A 21422-nucleotide genomic window follows, 5' to 3' on the forward strand; every position below is an offset into this window, starting at 1 on the left:
GCAGAACTGAGAGAAGTGAAGCTCAACGTAACAACCAAGGTTCTGCTCACCTCTCTGCCTGTCACCCTGCCCTGCCAAGGGGTATCAGGTCACTCATGTTTCTTACCAGCCAGCCCTTACACTTAGAATGATTTTTCTTCTTCATGTTTTTTAACTTGCTTCAAAACATGGGGTGAACATGAAGTTTCTAAATTGCTTTCAGGGAAGAAGGGTTGGGGAGATTTTAAGGTCAAAACCTGAACATTATTCATTCTTTAGCAGAAACTTACTTCTGTACTAAGATTATACATAAAGAATTCCCTGGCCTATTCCTGCCTAACCACAGCCCAGCTCTAGCTCAGGCCTTTAAAATCTGGCATACTTTCAGCACTTCAGTGTAGGTATCCAGTGCTTGCATTCCATCAGCAGCGCCACTCCTTCCACCATGGCACCCCTTCCAGCAGCAGACAAACAGCTGCTCCCCCAAACTCCAGCTGCTTGGGGACATGGGAGCCTTCACAAGGGGCAGGTCATAGTGGCAAGTGGCCCTTCCCAGCCCTCCTGTTTTTCTGACAAGAAGGCTCTGTGAGATCTTCCCTGTATTTTTAGCCAAGTGCTCCAACCTGCCAAGGTTATAAATAGCTGGGGTGGGGGCTGGGGGCGAGTGAGGATGGCAGCACTTGCCTGCTTTCCTGCATCTGTACACGCTGTACCGGATACCAGAGTCACTCAATTGGCCTCTACTACAAAGTCCAGATGTCAAGTCAGGCTCACTGGTTTACAGCTCAGCACCCTCCCCCTTCTTCCTCTCCTCCAGCCAGATGACTGCTGAAGAGGCCCCAGCAGTGCCCAAATACATCCAGCTGGCAAGAGCACAAGGTAAAGGTCATTTCTGTTACCCTTCAGCTAGGAAGGAACAGCTTCAAGTTTCTTTTTCAAGTTCTCCATTAACAGCAAGTTCTGTAGGGCCAGCCTTCTGCAGTCCCCATCAGGGTCTTTCTCCATCACATCTGCAAAAGAAGTAGCCACTGTTAATTGGAGAACGGGAAAAAGTGCTCTTAACAGTTCTCACTGTTTTACTGACAATCACAGAACTGAACAAGTGTTTGCACCTACAGCTGGGCTGGACACCAGCACTTGCAGGAACTGCGTTAGGCCAGAAGGCAGAGATGCATAAACTTGATCACGTAAAGCAGCATGAGTTCAGCCAAGCCCTGACTGCCACATGGGATATTGCTCCACACTTATAAAAGAAACAAATAGTCAGTTGGTCTGAAACATTACAGAAACTACCTGAACTTGGATCCCATGGAATAATCTCTGTGCCAGAATTTGTACTTGTCACCTTGAGCTGCACAAAAGCTTTGTACAGCTGAGCTACAAGTATGAATGAAGTCTGCAGCTAGAAATCCACTTTCTCCAAAGTCTCTATTCTGTCCTTCTTGCAATCTAAAATGGTCAGTGCTCCTTCCTGAATTTGGGGTCACGCTGCCACTCCAATGGGGAAAGGAGACAGGCCCCAAGATTCAGCATATTCTCTACTCTGAAAGACCAGTCTTCTGATAAACGAGTTCCACACTTCCCACAGCACATAAGGGCAGTGTGAGGCTGTTGCAGCTGTTATTCCAGGGGCCCTTAATGGGCCTGCAAAGTAACAACCAGGATGCATGCAGGATGTCTGAGCAGGGGAGCCTGGAAGAGCAGGGAGCCTGTGTGAGGATATCCTGTACGCACGAGCAGTGTGCTGGGAGCCTGGCACTGTCAGACCAAACACATGACTCATGTCACTGGAGCAGGGCTATTTATAATGCAGGGAGAGCTGCACTCTGGTGCTTCCATACTCCCTCTGCAGAAGGCAAAAAGGGAGGTTACAAGGCAGACTGGAACAAGCTCAAAATTCAGAGTGCTGTTGGTGCTGTTTCTGTTCCATGAGCATGGACCACACTGCTGGCACTGCATGGGAGGGACAAGGCACCAAAGTGTCCTGTTGGTCCTGTCATAAACCACACTTGCCCATGACCAAGCTGCACAGCACTTGCAAGGGGTAGGGAATTCCCTCAAAGGCAGCTGCTAAGGAATCAAAGGGACCATTTCCTAAAGCATTTAGATATTCCCTCCCTCCCCAGAGGGGAGGATCAGGCTGCTCAACAGCAAGTCCAGCATGGCAATTAAGGGCAATGATGGACAAGTCCAAAGTGGATTCTCGCCTCTCTCCATAGCTGATATGTCCCAAAGCATCCAGTAAGTAGACAGTGCCAGGGCTGCAGCCAACAGGTTGAAGGGCCAACAGTCAGTCATAGGACACACTAGAGCAGTTTGCAGAGGTCCTGATGTAAGAACAAACTGAAAGAGGTCTGTGGCTTTCTACTAAGCACTTCATGTGCCACTATCCCACTGTTCTCACCGTGCTTTGGCCATGGCAGGAGAAACACAGATACTTGAAGATGAAACCTGAAGTGGCTAAAAGGCATAGTAGTCAAGGCTCCCATGCAGGACAGCTTGTCTTTCCCAGCTACAGCACAGCTAATACATGATACCTCTTGCAAATCTTGTCGAGTAGAGTCATGAAGCAACAACCAAGTCCATGAGCTCAGATCTGTGATTCAGTCACAGAAGCAGGTCCTTAGTGCCAGACTTGGCCTGTTAGAGCAGTGGGGAGAGCACAGTACCTCCCTGTGCAACTGTTTCCCCAACAGCCTTACAATAAATAGTAAAGGCAGAGCCCAAGAAGCAGCTGTGTTTCAGGAAGCAGCTCCAGAAGCCCTTTAAATTGCACCTGATCATATGTGAAACTGAATTCTTTAAGGCTTTATACAACTCCTACAGAAATTTTCCTTTCTCTGGTATACCCACAACAGTTATCTTACCCTGCTCTCATTCCCACCAGGAATAACCATGCAGCTTTCATGCAAAAGCACTAGACAGGGCTATTACACTACCTACAAGCATGAGAGGATGCTACTATCTTGGTCATCCTTCTCCTCCTCCCCAAAATAACTCACTGAAAACAGATTACACAAACCCTCATGCTGGAAATACATTCCTGAAAGGCTTCACTTGGTAACAGCAGTTTTAAATGCAGAGACAAGCAGATTTGTGAGAGCACATTGTGTCATGGGAAAAGTGAAGTCTTTGGCCCCACATGGCAGCTCTCTTCAGGGAAGGGCACAGAGCACCCCAACCTGCCAGGATCAGAGGCCAGCTGGGTCAGTGTTGCTTCCTGCTTGCTCCCTGTGGGAAGCAACTCACTAAGTGTGAGAATGGTGAAGGAAACCACACCAGCAAGTCACAAGAATCACCCTCAGAACACAGTGAAGGTTTCAGCATTATTTATTTTCCCTCCAGCTCACTGCAGTACCTGAGCACTGTTCTGTGCAGCTCAAGCCTGCCAGAACCTCACAGACACAGCTTGTGTTGATGTAATGTGTGCTGGGTACAGCATTCAAAGTAATTTGCTGTCTTTTGTAGCTTTTTCTTTCCATTGACAATAGGAAACTAGAAACTAGGCCATGCTTCTCTTCCTCCTGTTTTTAGCTCTAACAACATCTTCCTCATGAGCGCATGGTGTAAACAGACTGTACAAGAATTGTGTGTTACTGCTGGCCAAAGTCACTGTCTGGGAGTAACCGGCAACATGACAACACTTCCTGCAGCTTCATGAGGTGGGTGGTTGGCTGCTCAGACAGAAAGGGGGCACAGACTGTCTTTGGGGATTTTTCTGGGTGGCCTGTGAGGACAGTCACAGTGTGTAATGCCATACCCAGCTCTTGGTCCATCCCTCAGGTACCCCAGTGCTGCATCCCTACATGTGCAGATGTGAGCATATGTGATGCTCTACTTGCTGAACATGCAGATCTCTTGGTGCATAATGCCAAGACGTCTGCTGCCATGCACAAAGACTGTACCACTAACCAGAAAAGCACTGATGGACCCCACCACATCTTACCTCCCAGCCAGGACCGAGTCTCCAACAGCTCCTCTGTCATGTCTGCCAGAATCCGCTCCATAGGGACGCTGAGGAGAAGGGAGGAAATACAGGACAAAAGGCCCTGGCGCACGTACCTGTGGAGAAAGACTGAAATGGTTAAGAGCCTGCAGCTTTATGTTCTGCATTGACTTTTTCACCTCAGAGGCTCTCCAGTTTCAAATGGCATGACAACTTTAGCTATATTCCTGCTGCTTAGGGGTGTAATCTTGCAGTGTGCCCCACATACAGAGCCCCTGCCATGCTGTGCACAGGAATCTAGCACAATTCAGGGTCCTGGACACATCTGAGAGCAAAACAGAAATTGGATGTTTACAGACTTTTGGCTATATGTCTTAATTCCTTTCCAGGACTGAATGATGGAATTGAATCTAAAGTTTTCTGAGCTCCCTAAGTAAACACAGATGAAACTATCATGTGGACGGGTGGTCAGGAAATTTGACAACATTTCCATAGGTAATGGCTGTACTGCCACGCTAGAAGACACCAGCAAAGTTCATATGTTGGGCTGGCATTAAACTCAGTCATAAGAACACACAGCTGGAGGAGAGCATAAAGTCACTGACACTCTGAGTCAGATGCCTGTCTTGGACAAAGACAAACTATAACTGGAGGCTGGCTCACAGCTGATCTTTAAAAATGAGAGCATACTACTACAGTAACTCACGAGTCCGTGTGGAAACGCAGCGTCCAAACAAACTCCAGCAGTGCCTTTCCCATTGCTGTTACTGCCTGCAAAAGACAATTGTGACAGCATCATGGAACACCACCCACACTACCCTGCAGAGCTGGGCCTCGAGACATACTGCTCATCAAATCACAGCATGTTCCTGAGCTGGAAGGGACCCACAAGGGTCACAAATCCAACTCCTGCCCTGCACAGGACAGCCCAACAATCCCATCACGTGCCTGGAAGTGTTGTCCATATGCTTGAACAAAGGTTTTGTTAAGATCAGTGCTACAATTGAATTTATGTTACAGATGGGGAAACTTTGGCAGTAAAGTGAAATAATGTGCCCAACCCCCCCAAGAAGTTAACAAGAAGCAAAAGATAGTGCAGGAGTGGCTCAAATCCCATGTCTCTTTTCTGACCAGTTCTTCCCAGCCCATTTCACAACTTTTCAGCCCACTCAACTCCAACTTGCTGCCAGTCTCAGGCCCTGAAGCACATGGCTATTCCAGAAGGCGCCTCAGGTTCCCAGGGTGGACATTACCTCTGTTCTCTGCCCTTCCTTACCACTGTGTTGACAGCCAAGTACATCAGGATTGCTAAAGTATGGACCAGTCTTCCAAGGACTAAGTGATCCTCCCCCAGAAGATCAAATGTTGTTAAAGGCCTGCAAGTGCAAGACACGGAGTTGTGTAGCAGTGAGAAGGCTGATCAGTACCTCTTTGCAACAGTCAGGAGGTTGTGCAGGGGGAATTGTCCCCAAAAGCCTGAATCCCTAAAACAGTCATTATACAGGCACTACCAGGTTAACAGAGACCAGAGCTGTTTGCTCTCATCTTTTCTCCCAGATGTAATCTCCCAGTATCTTCCAGAGCAATATCCTCTATTCATACAGCAGGTATCACACATTCTACCAAAAGACTTTATTTGGAAAGGCCTATAGGCAAAAGCTGTCCCCACTGCCATACCATTACAACTGCTATTACAACAATCTTGGTTATCATGGAACCGATTACTCAGCCTTCCTTAGGTTCACAAAGGCCTAAGGGACTGACAATAAATTATGTCCTGTGTCCCATACTGTGGCCTCAAAGACCAGTGCAGGTGATAGGCCCAACCTGAGATAGAGCTAACTTTGGTTCAAGATTGCAGTCTGAAGTCTGTGGTTTATGTGAGCCTCCCTCACAGTAGAGGCTCAGACAAGACAACTGGTGTGGTACTGCCAGAATTACTTGCCTGTGTACTTGCTGATGGATCATCATTTCTGCAGGGTCCTACACACTCCTGCCCCACAAGAGTTCAAAGGGTAAGTCCAAGAGACTACAACCCTCTCCTCCCCAAGCTTTGTGAAGGACCCAAGTGCCAGTGTGATGTCACTGGGCTCCTGCACAACTCCTGGGCTGTAGCCTGCTGTTCTGAGGCCAGCAGGACAAGCAGAAAGGTTCACTCTGGCAGCTGCCATGCCCACATCCCACATCCTAAGGTGTTCACACTCACCTGTCAAAGTGTTGAATCAATGGGAAAAAGAAATACCCAGCAACAGAATTGAACTCGTTTGGGCAGGAAGCCAGTTCCACACGAGACTGACCCTGTCCAAGAGAAAAATAAAGTGTAGGCACAAGATACAGCACCCCCGGCTCTTCCACTTCACTGGACACCATCAAGACTACAGATTCTTTGCAGCCAGCCCATCATCAAACACTGCTTGTACACGCAGGGCTACCAGTTTCCTAACTGGATTGTTCACTTTCCACTTTGGATCTTCTCCACATCTAAACATTTCAACACAATATGCCTCAGTACTGCTGTTAGATATAAGGAACAAAAACATGCAAGGATACAGGAATTTTGAAAGGCAAATTGTCCAGGTTGAACCACAAGGAAATTCTGGAAACTAGGAAACTGGCATGTTTATCTCTCTGGAAAATAGGAAGGCTGAGACAGTGTAGTCCAGAGGCAGCTAGTCTGATAGAGGTGAGGTGCAGTCACAGCTCCCTGCAGTGGCCACACAAGCTCAGAACAACAATTATCCCCCACAGCCAGGTAAGGGATTTCAGGTTTATCTTCCTCTCCCTGCTGGGAGAGGACTACAGGAGTTGGTACTCTGCACCAAAATACTCAGACTCCTTAACTTCAAATACGTATTTATCTGACTTTCCTTTGGACTGTGTTCACTTTTCACAGATGGACATTTGTTCTTTCCAGACAGAGCAGTACAGCAACTCCAAGTGTCCTTATTTTTGGTGGATTTGACTTTAGTTTGCTTCTGGCCTCACCATATCGAATCTCCGAGTCTTGCTTTTGATCCTCTCATCAACAATTCTTCTCCAGCCCTTAGAACTGTCACTTCCTGGAAGGAGCTGGATACAAGGCTTTTGAGCACCAGAATGCTTTGTCTTCCCATGGAATTTGGGACAGGACAGTTCCTGAGCTGCCAAAACCAATACCTAGAAAAAACAGAGAGAGACTCAGTTAAAAAAAGGTAATCCCTAGGGAACAACAGCATCATCACCATCCAAACAAACAGGAGCAACAAGGCAAAAAGGCACAACAGTTTTAGAGTGAAGAACAGCAGGGAATTTACCTCCGCCAGCCACCTGGCTCTGAGGTACTGACAAGCACTTGGTCACTTAGCCCTGAAATAGAGCAGTGGCTCCTTCTTCAGACACAAGTGTGGAGGGAGTCACAGACAGATTGCTGTCTTTCAGAAAGGGAAGATAAAACAGATTGATGACATGAAAGTAAACAGCTGCTTCTCCCAGGCAAATGCCCAACACATGCTCTGCATTCTGTGGGGAAGGATCCCTGTGTGATCGAGTATAACAGGGTTAGGAACAAGACACAAATAGTAACATAAGAGATTCCCATGCTTCTGCCTTCTCCCATGAGGCATAAAAGGTAATCCCATTACACCTCAGCACTGGTGCAACAGACAGAAGGAAGAGCACTCACATCAAGAATGTCCATGCGCTGACGGAGACTGTAGTTCAGAGAGTAGAACTGAGAGGTCAAGTACTTAGCAACCTGTATAGAAAAATCAGGATACAATGAACACAGACCTAGGCTAGAAACTGTCTTCCCATTAATTCTAAAAGCATTTAATTTCACAGGTTCTGCTTCCTGTTTGGTAACAGCAAGCCTCCAAGAGAAGGGAAGAAATATGCAGTGTAAATGGGAAATTCAGACACTTCCACTTCTAGGTTCTACCAAAAGAACTAAATAATAGATGAAACTGCATCATTCTTCTCTGCCTTCTATGTAGAGGTATCCAAACAACTACCACAGCAGCTAGGAGACCTCACTGTGGCCTTTCAGTACTTAAAGAGCATTATAGGAAAGATGGAAAGACATTTTTTACTGGGGCCTGGCTAGCATGAAGGATAAAGGTGTTAAACTGGCAGAGGATAGATCTAGATTGGATATGAGGAAGGAATCTTCCCTTTGAGGGTGGTGAGGCCCTGGCAAAGGGTGCCCAGAGAAGCTGTGGCTGCCCCTGGATCCCTGGAAGTGTCCAAGGCCAGGCTGGACAGGGCTTCGAGCAACCTGGGATAGTGGAAGGTGCTCCTGCCTATGGCAGGGGGTTGAAATGAGATGGGCTTTGAAGATCATTTCCCCTCAAAACAGTCTTTTATTCCCTGATTACAGTCACAGGTTGGGACTTTCTGCCTCCTTCCATCTATGTGAAACCGTTCAGAACAAGAAGTCATTATCTGATCTGCCTTGTCAGGTACATGAAAACCAACAGCTTCCAAACAGTTCCTCCAGTCTGACAGGGTTTTCTTTTTCCTATTGGTTCAGTCATTCCCTGCAGGTTCTTCAGGAGCATAAATGTTGTTAGACCTGAACTATCTGTTCTTCGACTCTGACAGTTCCCTCTATCAAATGAGAAAGACTTCAGCTGCTTCAAATTTTGCCTGAGCCTCAACTGGAAAAAGGAAAATAGTAGGAAGAACTCACAGGTATTGGGTCTGTGGTTAAAATAGCAACTTGCGCTCTTTGACGGAGCTCCACAAAGCCTTCAATGCAGGTCTTCTCCTCCAGATGCAATAGTATTTTTGCCAGCTCCACACTGACCTGCTCAAAATATGAAAAAAGGAATCAAAACTCTGATGATGTCTGGGTTTTTTCCTCATAGAAATTATGGACCACTTCTAATGTTTAAACAAAGACAAGGAGGTATTCTGTTTAGGCAACATGTCCAATGCTTAGGAGGGAGAGAAAACACATTAAGCCAAATGCCATCAGACACATTTCTCAAAACTCTGAACAGATGCTCTGTTGGAATCAGTGAGCCAGGTCTCTCTCTGAATTCTTCAGAGAGAAATCAGAGTGCAGGGACTGAATTAAAGTCTTTGGATGGACTGAAGTATGTTAAGCTACTCTCCCATAAAGAAGAGGTCTAAGTTTAAGTTTTAGCATAAGTCAGTCAGTAAGTTTTAGAATGAGCTTCAGTGCTTTTAGTGAGTAAAAGGTTCAGATGCCAGAGTAGAAGTGCGAGTTCTAGTGAAGGCTGAAAAACATAGTCATGTTTTCAGTGCAGGCTCCAGGAACATGGTTTTAGACAATGCTTAGACATAATAGAGTTCTAGTAGGAATACTGCTTACATTTTTCAGATAGAACAAGACAGATCATATACATAGTTTACATGTATTCTAGCATGTTAAGAAATTAGAAATCTAATAGGTTAAGAAGTAGTGGTCCGAGTTAATGTGTTAAGTTTGTTGGAAAAATCCTATATAAGATTATGTATTGGGGAGAGTGAGTGCTTTTTGCCATTGCTTTTTTGCAATCTGCTTTTGCCACTGCTCTTCTATTTTGCTTTTCTTGCCAGCATCATCAACACCCGAGAAGAAGATAGAGGCTGCGGTAGAACATTGGCCCTCACCGGGACCTCCAGGACCGGTTCCTGCTTCTATCTGGGACTTTATACCAAAATTTAGCAGGACTTCAACATCTGTAACTGTGCTTTTGAGACTGACGCGCTGTTGTAATAAACAGCCTTTTAGCAACTATTAGCTGCTTTCATCATTTAAGATAACCTGACACGAAGTGGTGCATCGAGAGCACCAGAAGTTTTAACCTCACAGTGCTCCATCTGCCAATTCTCTGTCCACATTTCACCTGGGCTTTTTGGAGAAGTGTAGCATCATGACATAGAATGAATTGTCGCTGTAACAGATAGGTTAAAGGGTACAGCCCTTCTCTTTCTCAGCTAGTGTCTCTGACATTTTCTAATGCTCACTAGCAGGTAGTGGCGAGCACTCTTTGCACAGCGACCTTGTCCCACGTTCCTTTTCCCTGAGCTTTTCATCTTGACCAGTACAATCCAACTACTCCCTCCACAAGACATTATGCTTGTACAAGCAAATAGGAAAAGCATATTTGATTTTGCCTCTGTTTTCATTAGGGAATAACAATTAAACTGAATTTCAATTCCAAATCCAAAATGGCTGCTCTGTAATCTGCATTTCTAGTGTTTTTCCTGACCAGCACAAGGCCCAGAGCTTGCTCACAATGGCAAGCACTACTTGTAGGATGTTCCATTTTGAGCACTGGAACTGCGAGATGCTAGGGTGCTGCCAGTCCATTTGCTGCATCTCTGTTCCACTGTGCTCTACAGCCTCACCTTCAAGGCAACTATTTCCTTCTACTTCCAAGCCGAAAGCTTGTGAATATATGCCTTTAAGCCAGCTACACATTAGCCTGGCCTTCTGCTCCACTGGCATGTTTGGTCTCCTCATGAAAGCAAAGGGATAACCCTTCTGGCAATACAGCCCTCTAGTAACCTGGATCATAATACTTCACCTCTCTTGTTGCTGCTGGATTCTTCCGTACCAAGGTCTCAAGGGCCTTGACTGTAGCTTCCCATTTGTCTACATCTTCAGATCTTGACCCAGTAAGAACTGAAATCAAAGGACAAACAAAAGTTATTAACAGAATGGCTGTGTTTGGCCACATACCAGCTTTCCTTCTGCCAATCATTTGTCTTGGTATAGCAAATCAGCATGACCAGCATTAGGAACTAAACTGAAATAACTCAAAAATTCTATAGCTTCTTCAATTAGATCAGAAAAAATAAATCTAAACAGAGTTCACTCTCCCAAGCTCAGTAAGAAACAGATAAGACTCAGCACAAAATCTCCTACCCTCAATACAGTCTCGGATATACACAGGAGCCTTAATTTTTAGCTCTTTATCCTCAGACATGTCATAAGGGATGAGGTCATCATCACTGTAGAAGAAATAAAGGTAAGGGTTAGTTTATGGGATGCAGATGTTCTTGCTTTTCCCAGACAGCCACACAAAAAGAACCAGCACATACACTGTCATAACCTCATCGCTCCTGTATCACTCAGAAGCACCGCTAAAGCCTAGCCTGAGAGGGATCCTTTATATATATATATATATATATATGTATACGTTTTTTCTTTATATAGTGACAGAATAAAGCAGATCCACTGTTAACATGGGTAAATAGATGCACAATTTCCAGGAAATATATTTCTAAATCCAACAGAACAAATACAGTGTCTGCACACAACACAGGCATTGCTTAATTTATTGACTAGTGCAATTTCCTATGCAAAGCCCTGCTCTGCTGCGAACCACTCAGCTGAACAGGGTCGGAAATCAGAAGAATTGCCAAGAAATGCAGGTACAGATAGATGCTTTTCCCCCACATCTGCCATTTATTTTCCATTTCCTCCCTGTTTCTTGCCCCGTACCTGTCAAGCTCAGCATCCAACTCCTCATCTGGCATCACAGGGGCTGCTGTATGGAATTTCTCGTTGCTCTCTGGTACCAGTGGCAGTGCAACACCTGCTTTCTCAGTCCTGCTGTGAGGAACAAGAAGTTTTAAAATGCATACAGTAATAGTTCTTACAAGGAAGAAGCTACCCACCCTACAAATTCTTGCTGCCTAAATAGAAGGGCAGACAATCATTCCTGCTGGAGTTTCAGATTCAGCTTGGCTGACACAAAGAACAAAGTACTGGGAAGGAGGATGGAGTAAGAGGAGAAAAGAACAAGAATCTTCTAACAGAAGAGCAATGGATAAAAAAAAACTAAACTGCCTAATTTGCTGTGTTCCCCTGCACAATATCTGGGACTGCTAAGGAAAGACTCCAATGACCAGATCACACTGACCTGCACCAGATTTGAAACTGTGAATGAAACTGAACTGGGAGCAGGTTTAGATTGGCTATTAGGAAGAAATTCTTCCCTGTGATGGTGGTGAGGCCCTGGCACAAGGCTGCCCCATCCCTGGAAGTACAAGGCCAGGTTGGACAGGGCTTGGAGCACCCTGGTCTTAATAGAAGGAGTCCCTGCCCATGGCAGGGTGTGGAGTGGAATGGACTTTAAAGGTCTCTTCCAACCCAGCCCATTCCATGACTCTTCAAAATGAGAAAAAACATTTTTAACCATGGCTAGGTCTTGCATAGGATGAATACAATAATTGAGACTATTTTTTCTGTCTCTATCTATTTCTGTGGACTTTGGCATTGTCCTTTCATTTCTCTGATTCTCAAAAGGTGACTCTAACAGCTGTCTATGCTGATCATGCTCCTAAAATGGGAGTGATAAATCTTTTGTACTTCCCTAGAATGCCAGACAACTTCATCTGCTAACAAAGTGCTTCACTCCTCAGCTGATCAAACAGTGCTTCAAAGAGCCTCAGCTCTGGAAGTTACGAGCACTGAAGAGCCTGTCTATAGTGACAGATGCAGTAGATTTTTGTCACGGGTGAATGGGCTAGGGGCATATAGCATAAATACTGGATTTCCAAGAAGCAGACAGAAATGCCCATTTGATTTTACACAAGGGAACCCAAGACCCCGACACCACAGTTTCACCACATACAGCTACCAACAGGCAATTTTAATACACACTACCAATTGAATTACCAATGTAATTAAATCACATTGTAAGAAGGTGATGCATTATGATATTTAAGAATACATAAAACATCTTGAATACTGTACATAGTTTTTGTGTGTAATGGGAAAAAGGCATGGAGAAGGGCAAGAAGATGGCATGAATAGTAGCAATAACTTACTCATCACCCGGAAGGCTGGGGACAACACAGAATGGAGTCTGCACCAGAAGTGACTTCAATTCTCTTGTTTCATCATCTTCTTCATACTAGACATACAGAATAACTGTTGCTGCACTCTATTACTTACTGCAAATATGTCCAGCATTCAACATTTCACCCCTGTACTGCACATGGACTAAATCATGAGCAGATGAACACTCACCAATCCTGTTTCAATCCCTGTGCTGACAGCAGCAGGCAGCTGTAATCTTTGTCCCTATATTTAAGAGCAGTACCTGATGACACCTTGTCTGAAAGTTATTTCCGTCTTTCAAACATTTATTAAATGGCAATGTGACAGGAGGAATGTGGCAGGCTTTTAAAGAACTAATGTGATTTAATCAGATAAGTCACAAATTCTACTGGAAAGAGCAGAGCAAATATCTCCATGACAGTCTTGAAAATCACAGCTCAGAACAGGTCTTCCCACCATGTCAGGGACTGAATGCCTTAGGTGTGAAGTTCCCTTTCAACTCCTACAAATCAGATTCTGATTCCCTCATGCAATAAGATAAACTTTAATTACCAAGTTTATCCCAACCTCTGACAGCAGACTGCACTCCTGAGGTAACTTTCAGCCACTGGACCATTACCATACAACTTTTTTGTAAACAGATTCTCTCTTTTTGAAGGTGTGACTGCCTTTCCTTATTTCCAGATAAAAAGATACTATAATGCCCTGGATCATCTGGTTTAAAGCTTTTACTTCCTCTAAGCCCAGCACATCAGTCATAAATTTCACTGAAATCTTCACCTCAAACTTCAGGACAGGCCCCTCAGTGTTTATTTTCAAGCTGATGGCCTCTGCCACCACCATGCCCAGACGCCGTAGCTGTGTCAGACTGCTGTCTAAATGGCATTTCACACCCTCCATCATGCTTGTCAGAAGCTCTGAAACAAACAACCAGCAAACAGCGCATGTCTGAAATTCTGAAACAGTGTCAGAAACAAACACCCATCTTCATGTGTTTTCCTGAGGGCAGCTTTACCCACTCACCACCCAATAATGGATAGAAGGGGTCCTTGAACTGTGGCTTCCCTCCCTGCAGTGCCAGTGCTGCCCTCCAGCACCAGCACAGCAAACCTACACCCTTCCACAGGGTACAAAGACAACAAAGTGTTACAATATAGTAAAAATTTGCAATATTTTGGTTTTCACTGAAACAAAAAAGGATGGCAAATCAATCCTTAGATTGGTTTTAGAGCACTACAGAGACACTTAAATAAATATCATGTTTTGAGGACATTACAAGTTCTGAGCAGTTCAACAACCACATAGATACAGGTATTTGCCTAACTTTGGATATGTTCAAACAGGCAGATAACACAAATATTTCTCAGCCTTCAGAGAATACAGTTTACCAGCTTCACCAGGCAGGTTTACTGCTGTTTGACTGACCTCCTCCATCTCAGAAAGCTTATCTTTTCAACAGCTGTCATACAAAAAACTGGTAATAAAACTACAGAACTGGTAATACCAGGTCATTTATTCACTTAAAGAATAATTCTAGAATTCTAGAATGAAACAGATGAGCAAGTCTTGAAATGAACCTTCACACCCCCAAAAGTCACACACAGTGAATTAATTCTAGACATTGTGCAGATTTTTTTTATTGCAACAGAAAAAGAGATGTTAGGCCAGGACCCCTGTGTGCTATGCACTGTGTGAGCATAGAATCGGAGGTCCATGCCAGTGACTAACCTGCTCACTTCACAGTGAGGAATGCCCATGGACTGTCAGACACCAAGCTAACAGCTTTTTACCCCCAGATACCTTCCCTGCCTCTCTGGAGCTGCATGCATGCTATAAGGTTAAGCCTATAAATTACAAATCACACCATTCCTCTCAGAAGTGCCAGACTCAGTCCTTGTTTTCCTGTGACAAAACTTCAGGGTTTTTAAACCACTGCTCACATAAGAACCTTAAAGCAAAGACATGTCTTCTTCAATTCCATAACCTACAGTTATGAACTTGGAATTCTATCACATAAATGCTAAAGAGGATTCCAGCAGGCTACCCCATTTGCCAAGGTGAAAGTAGGACAATTCTCCTTATCCACAGATCAAAACAAGGTATTTTTCTACTCACAGTAAGACAGTCTGCTAAACAAATCTAAGCCCTACTTCTCACATAGCCTCACCTTGTCTGCAGCTCTCAATTTCATGCTCCTTCAGGTGGGAGAGGCAGATGAGGATGGCCTTGCTAATGTACAGCTGCTGCTCAGCTGGGGAGTGTTTCACAGCACTGCTGCTGCTCCAGGTCTCCAATAGCTCCTGCAGCACCTAAATCAGAGAACTCTGGTTGATCTGAAATGAATCTTTTCTATACAGAGGTACAGTAATTTCACGAATACAAGCCGCACCAATTTGACCAAAATTTTGGTGGAAACCCGGAAGTGCGGCCAATATTCTGGGGCAGCTAATATATGAACAATATTCTAAAAGCTGCCAACACGGAAGTGAGAGCCCGCGGCAGCCCCAAGCCAAGCTGGAGCCCGGCCGGCCCCGGTAGAGGTGGGAAAGCCTGGCAGAGGCGGGGCCAGCAGTGTGGGGGGCGGGCGGCAGAGCCTGGGCCAGCAGGGCGGGGCAGGGGGGGTGGCAGAGCCCGGGCCAGCAGGGCGGGGGAGCCTGGGAGAACTGGGGCTAGCAGTGCAGGGGAGCATGGCAGAAGCAGGAAGCCCGGCGGGTGGGGCTGCCTGGCAGCGGGGGAAGCCCAGGAGAATCGGGGCCAGCAGGTGGGGGAGCCCAGCGGTGCGGGGGCCTGCAGTGCCAGCCAGGGCGAGCAAACGTGGTGGTGGTGCAGACGGGAGGGGGCGGCCGGCGAGCCTGGCGGCTGCCGCCCCACCGGCAGGGTGAGCAAACGCGGTGCGGGGTGGCCGGCAAGCCCGGCGGTGGCGGCAGCCCTGCCGGCCTGGCGAGCAAACGCGGCAGCGGGGCGGTGCTGACGGGAGAGGGAGGCCAGCAAGCCTGGCAGTGGCGGCAGCCCTGCCAGCCTGGCGAGCAAACGCGACAGCGGGGTGGTGCTGACGGGAGAGGGGGGCCAGCAAGCCCGGCAGTGGCGGCAGCCCTGCCGGCCGGGCGAGCAAATGCAGCGTGGGGCGACCAGCGTGCCTGGCAGCGGCAGCGGCAGTTGCCCCGCCGGCAGGGCGAGCAAACGCGGCAGCGGGGCAGTGCTGACGGGAGAGGGGGGCCAGCAAGCCCGGTGGCGGCAGCCCTGCCGGCCGAGCGAGCAAACGCGGCGCGGGGCGGCCGGCGTGCCTGGCAGCGGCGGCGGCACCTGCCCCGCCGGCAGGGCGAGCGAACGCGGCAGCGGGGCGGTGCTGACGGGAGAGGGGGGCCAGCGAGCCCGGCGGCGGCGGCAGCACCACCTGGCCAGCCCCGCCGAGCCGTGGCGCTGAGCTGGGCCACCCAGCCCCGTTGGCAACCATGAGCAGGCCGAGCCTGCCTGGCCCCGCCCCGAGCCAGTAAACCCCGCTATGCCGCGATCCTGTTACTAATTGGCCAATTTGTGAAAGCTGCGCACGGATTCTCGCTACGAACGAAAGTGCGGCTAATATTCGGGATGCGGCTTATTTATTGACAAAGACAGCAACATTGTCGATGCACCGGAAGTGCGGCTTATACTCCGTGCGGCTTGTATTCGTGAAACTACTGTAATTTTTGAAGCACATTTTTACTCCCCCCTACAAAGAGAGTAAAAAAAATACAGATTTTGTATTTCAGGGTCCAAAAAGTACTGTGTTTGACCACCCAAGAACTGCACTTTCATTTAAGATACTGTTAAATATAATGGGTTTTTAAATTTAAAAGTGATGTTTATTTCCCTTAATAAATATTATATGCAAAGAAATATGTACTATTAAAAACAGCATAATATAAGGGTTTATCTGTGTTTAGTCCAATTTTAGATAACTGACAGTACTTCTAGATCATTTTAGGACATGTAAGTAATGGAAAAAATAATAATTTGACAAAATGGTAGGGATTTCCAGATATACAGATTTCACAGAAGTTTCATCTTCTGACTTGGAGAGGCAAAATATCTGCCATCCCCACTGAGGAAAATGTGCATGAGAGAGATTCTGAAACATCAGCAATTTGGTAAACAGGCAACTGTCCATCAACTTGATCCCTTGTTGCCATGTGCCCAGCCACATAAACAGGGTGACTGAGGAAGCTGAGAAGGACAGAGGATATGGGACAACTGTCAGATCCCAAGCCTCACTAGTTTTGCTACTTGGAAGACAATTTACCAGGTAAAATGAAATCACAGTTCACTTGGGATATGGCTGGGCTTCCCTCATTCCCATGAAAGCAAACAAAGTCTGAGAGAAGCACCAAAATTGTCCACCCCCAGACACACAGAGAGCACACTGTTTCCAATGAGACACCTCAGTGAACCTTACTCTGAGCAATAAGGTGCGCCGGAGGCTGTCCAGGGACAGGTAGCCAAGGAGGTTCTGCAGCACTGTCGTCTGCAAGGAAAACCACAACTTCTGCTTCAACTGGACATAAAGCTGTCATCCAGCAATGACAAGTGTCTGGGTTTATTTACTACAATTAAACCTCATTCTAAGGGACTGGTTAACAACATTCGGAGACAGAAAAGCAAACGAATTTTAAAAAGCAAGTAAGCACACATATGCAGTTGCTGATGAAATACATAGAAAACTATGACACAAATATAGTACAGTATTTTACCAACAAAATCAGCACAGACCCAGGCAAACAAAGAACTCATGAAGTCTAAAGAACATCTCTCACAACAGCCTCATAAGCCACAGTAGAGTTGCTAACACCCTGTGACAAACTTAGGTGCACAGGAAAAATCCCAACAGTCCTTGTCTCACATCTTTGATCTAATTCTTATCCCCAAGGCTGGATCCTGGCTGTCTCACCCTCCTCTTTCAGATTCTAAAATAACCAAATGCCTTCAGCTCCCCAGAATTCTAAAACTCTGTGCAAATAATCACTTGGTTCCAGAGGAACCAGTGCTAATCACCATTAACCCTGAGAGCACATGAATCCCACGATTTCAAAGCTATTGTTCACCACACCCTCTCTGTTACACTCTGCTGTAAATGAACAGCTGCACAAATGTGGGGAGACTGAGGGCTCATTTTGGAATGAAGAGTTAAACCTCACTCAGGAAGAGCTCAGCTAGAAACACACTGGCACAAGGGAAAACCTGGCACTACTGCACTGCTGTTCCCTACAGAGTCCTCACCGTATGGCCATACTGCAAGAGCAGCATCTTCTGTGTCACCACAAACTGAGCCTTCTTGTTCTTCACAACCAGGCTCCCCAGCAATCTGGACAAGACATCTGCCCTAACAAGATAACAACAAAACATCAGGAATCCCAGTTATTGCTGTCATGCTGCTCCTAATCATAGGAAAATCTGAGAGCAGCTATTTGCAACCAAGTCTCTAGAATACCTCTAAACTCAGATAGTGAGGCACTAATGGCAAAGAATGCTTTCACTTGTTTTACCACTGCATGTCATGATGTAGATACTTAAGAAATTGTGAAGGTTCTCCCTAAGAGGCAACAAGTAACTACTATTCCTTGAGTCTTTTAGAATATGGCAGTGTAAAAAACCACCTACACTAACACAGCACCCTTCAGATAGATTCTGCAAGTATTTGTGACAATTCCTGCCTTTGCTGTGGATCAGGTAGAAAACAGAGTTCTTACCCAGGTACTCTCTGCACAAAACCAAGGACCACTGCTTCCATCCAGCGGTCTGGCACACATTCCACCAACCAGCAGCACATCCTCTGCCAGATGCAGTCTGACTTGGTGAGGTCTGTCAGGCGGGGCACCAAAACTCCCAGAATTTCCTCTGAAGCACAAGAGAAAACAGTAAATACCCCAGATGGGCAGGGCTGGTACAACGGCATTTGAGACTGACCTGAGAATTTAGTTCTTTACAACACGAAGAAATACAACATACAGTTTTCAGTTCGAAATTGCTCCTGTAGTAGAAATACATCTAGAAACAGGGAATCATTTAGGTTGGAAAAGCTCTCTAAGACGATATATAACTGCTGTATAACCCAGCACTGCCAAGGCCAACACTAAATTGTGCTCCCAAATGGTACATCCACACGGCTTTTAAATCCCTCCACAGATTTAGTGATTCCACCACTACCCTGGGCAGCCTCTTCCAATTCCTGACCACTCTTTCCATGAAGAAGTTTTCCTTAATATATAATCTAAAGCTCCCCAGCACAGTTTGAGGCCATTTCTTCTTGTCCTGTCCCTTGTTTCCTGGGAGCAGAGCCTGACACCCCACCTGGCCTGCACCCTCCTGTTAGGGAGTTGTGGAGTGAGAAGGTCTCCCCTGAGTCTCCTTTTCTCCAGGCTGAGCCCCCCAACCTGTTCCTCATCAGACTTGTGCCTCAGACCCTCCCCCAGCTCTGCTGCTCTTCTTTGTTCATGCTCAAACAAGAACTGGAGAGTTGACGGGTAATAATCACCTTAGGGAGCATATGGAACTGGCCAGAATTCCTTCTTCTTCTTCCCCAGCCCTATTAACTACTGCATTCAGTGGCTTTGAAGTTCTAACCAAACCCAGACCAAAGGCTGCTCTCACAGGACGGCTACTGCATGTGGGCAGGGAGGGACTTACACTGCTATTCATAACTTTCAGACATGAAAAGCACTAAAAGACATTTAGTAGTCATATTTCAAATGGCAGAATAAGAATCTCCCCATCCCAATTCTCTTCCTGATGAGGGTGTTCTCTCATCAGTTTTTGAGAGAACAGGTCTCATTCATATAAACCAGCAGAAAAGCACCAACATCTACCAGACACAGCTGAGCAGCCTCAGAGAGCAGAGGGCAGCCTGTGCAGCCCAACTCAGAACAGCTCCAAATTAACTTACTGGTCTCCACTCCTATTGATCATCATCACAGTTAGCCTCCTATGCCAATACACTAGAACACTTGCCCCCTCCCCAAAAGAGTATGGTAAAACACTCACTTTGCCTTCCATGAATGCACACCTTCCCCAGGACATGAGAAAGAAAAGAGATGGAACAGTCCAAGCCACCTGGGATAAAACCAACATGAGCTTAAACAAGCGTGACACCAGTATCCTCCAACCAACCTTCAGAAGGAGGTGCAGAGACTTCCACAAGTGCTAAATTCTGAAAACACATTAACATTTTCTCTTCAATCATTATCTTCTCCTCCCTCCACTACCTGCCTTCAGGCACAAACCAGCATTCAGTATTAGTTACAGTGACAGGCAGAAGGCTAAAGCAACTCAGTCTCACTTTAATGCGATGCCACTGGTTGATTCAGTACCCATCTCCCAAACAATTCCTTCAGCACACAACTAAGCTATAGCAACAGAAGATGCTGCTTAATTGCTTGGAGGATTGCTGCTTTCAGTGTATTCCAAAAGGCCTCAGCCATCTTCCTCATTCCTGGGACTTTATGCTTTTACGATAGCCTGAAGAAGGAACACGAGGCTCTGTAACACTATTCATCTGTATTTCAAGCAGCAGCCATGGGGTCTAAGCACAAAACACTTCTTCAGAAAACGCAACCCCTACAGTACAGTCATCCTTGCAGCCTTACCCCGCAAAGAGTCGGAGATCTTCTCTAGCACCTGGAGAACTGCATCACCCAGGAGAGGGAAGTAGTTCTGTGGGAAGAACACTGGCGGGTTTTTCCCCTGGAGTTTATTGCTCACATGCTCTGGCAAACACACGATCTTGTTGACCAGGGAGTCCTGCAGCTCCGGACAGCCTGCCTGTGCCTGCTGCTGACAGACCTCCCACAGTAACGCTGACACCCGGCCCTTCTGCAGGAATTGCTCCAGGACCTCAACTACCTCCCTCGGGTCAAGGCCAGAGCTGGAAGAAAACAACTGTAAGTTCCTGCCTCTTTTGAATGGTAAAAATAAGATTTGCATGCTACTGCTCTTCTGTTGTGGTATCACCACTGAAACGCCTCTTTTCTGTTACACTGGATTAAAAAAAAATCCAATTAAAGCGATTTTAATATATTTTTATCTGCAGCTTCCTCCGCTCCAGACATTCTGGACCTTCAACAACCACGACTGAAAGAGCTCTGTGACTCTGCGGGACGCACAGCGTCGTGCGGGGTCTGAAGGCACTCAGGGCCGGGCAAGGGCTGCCCGCTCACCATCTCCGTCCCCCTCCGCACTTTAGCGCAGCTAAGGCACCCTGCTGCGCGCCGAGACCAACCCCGAGGAACCCCAGCCCGCCTCCCTGTCCCGGTGAGCCGGACTGACCCTGCCGAGCCAAGGGCCTCCAGCAAGACGCAGAGGACAAGGCCGGGCGGGCCCTCCAGGAAGCAGCGCTGCCACACACCCTCGGGCCGCGCCGCGCCAGGCGCCTGGGCCAGGCTGCGCAGGAAGGCGCCGAAGAGCGCCCGCTCCCGCTCCCCGAGGGCGGCTGGGCCGCCTGCCGCCGCCAGAGCGGCAGGCACTGCGCCCAGGGCCGCCGCTAGCCCGACCCCGGCCCGGCCCAGAGCCGCCACGGCCTCCCGCAGGATGGGCCCCAGCCCCGCGTCCACAGCGACTCCCGGCCCCGGCGGCGCCGCTGCAGTCGCCATGGCGCTGAGGAGAGCGCACAGCGGCCCCACTTCCACCCGCCCAGAGGAGCCGCCAATGAGCGGCGCCAGCCCACGGAAGGGGGGGACAAGCACCGCCTCC

At 47.1% G+C, this 21422-nt stretch overlaps 1 protein-coding gene across 2 annotated transcripts; it reads right to left on the bottom strand.

The window, feature by feature from the left end:
* Window positions 1-217: 217 nt before the first annotated feature.
* TELO2 (telomere maintenance 2) lies at window positions 218-20977 on the bottom strand. Of its 2 annotated transcripts, none has more exons than XM_033074077.2 (19): window positions 20321-20977; window positions 19719-19787; window positions 18428-18575; window positions 17958-18060; window positions 17137-17205; window positions 14872-15013; window positions 13485-13621; window positions 12692-12777; window positions 11361-11468; window positions 10782-10867; window positions 10441-10538; window positions 8592-8708; window positions 7587-7658; window positions 6911-7081; window positions 6132-6223; window positions 5202-5301; window positions 4632-4696; window positions 3926-4041; window positions 218-989 (listed from the first exon to the last, which is right to left on the bottom strand). In XM_033074077.2, exons 1-19 carry the CDS (start codon window positions 20655-20657, stop codon window positions 886-888), a joined length of 2220 nt encoding a protein of 739 aa, XP_032929968.1. In that variant the 5' UTR covers window positions 20658-20977; the 3' UTR covers window positions 218-885. The 2 variants fall into 2 exon arrangements, with proteins under 2 accessions (XP_032929968.1, XP_032929967.1); XM_033074076.2 differs by having other exon boundaries at window positions 11361-11471; window positions 20321-20976.
* Window positions 20978-21422: the final 445 nt, after the last annotated feature.

This window comes from Catharus ustulatus, chromosome 16, assembly GCF_009819885.2.
Source record: "Catharus ustulatus isolate bCatUst1 chromosome 16, bCatUst1.pri.v2, whole genome shotgun sequence".
Lineage (NCBI taxonomy): Eukaryota > Metazoa > Chordata > Aves > Passeriformes > Turdidae > Catharus > Catharus ustulatus.

Coding starts and splice junctions, on each gene's coding strand:
- TELO2 (XM_033074076.2), bottom strand. CDS start 20,657: ATGCAAATCTTATTTTTACCATTCAAAAGAGGCAGGAACTTACAGTTG. Junction 18,576..19,718: donor GTGCATTCATGGAAGGCAAA/GTGAGTGTTTTA, acceptor CTTGTGCTTCAG/AGGAAATTCTGGGAGTTTTG. Junction 13,622..14,871: donor AATTGAGAGCTGCAGACAAG/GTGAGGCTATGT, acceptor TGTTTGTTTCAG/AGCTTCTGACAAGCATGATG.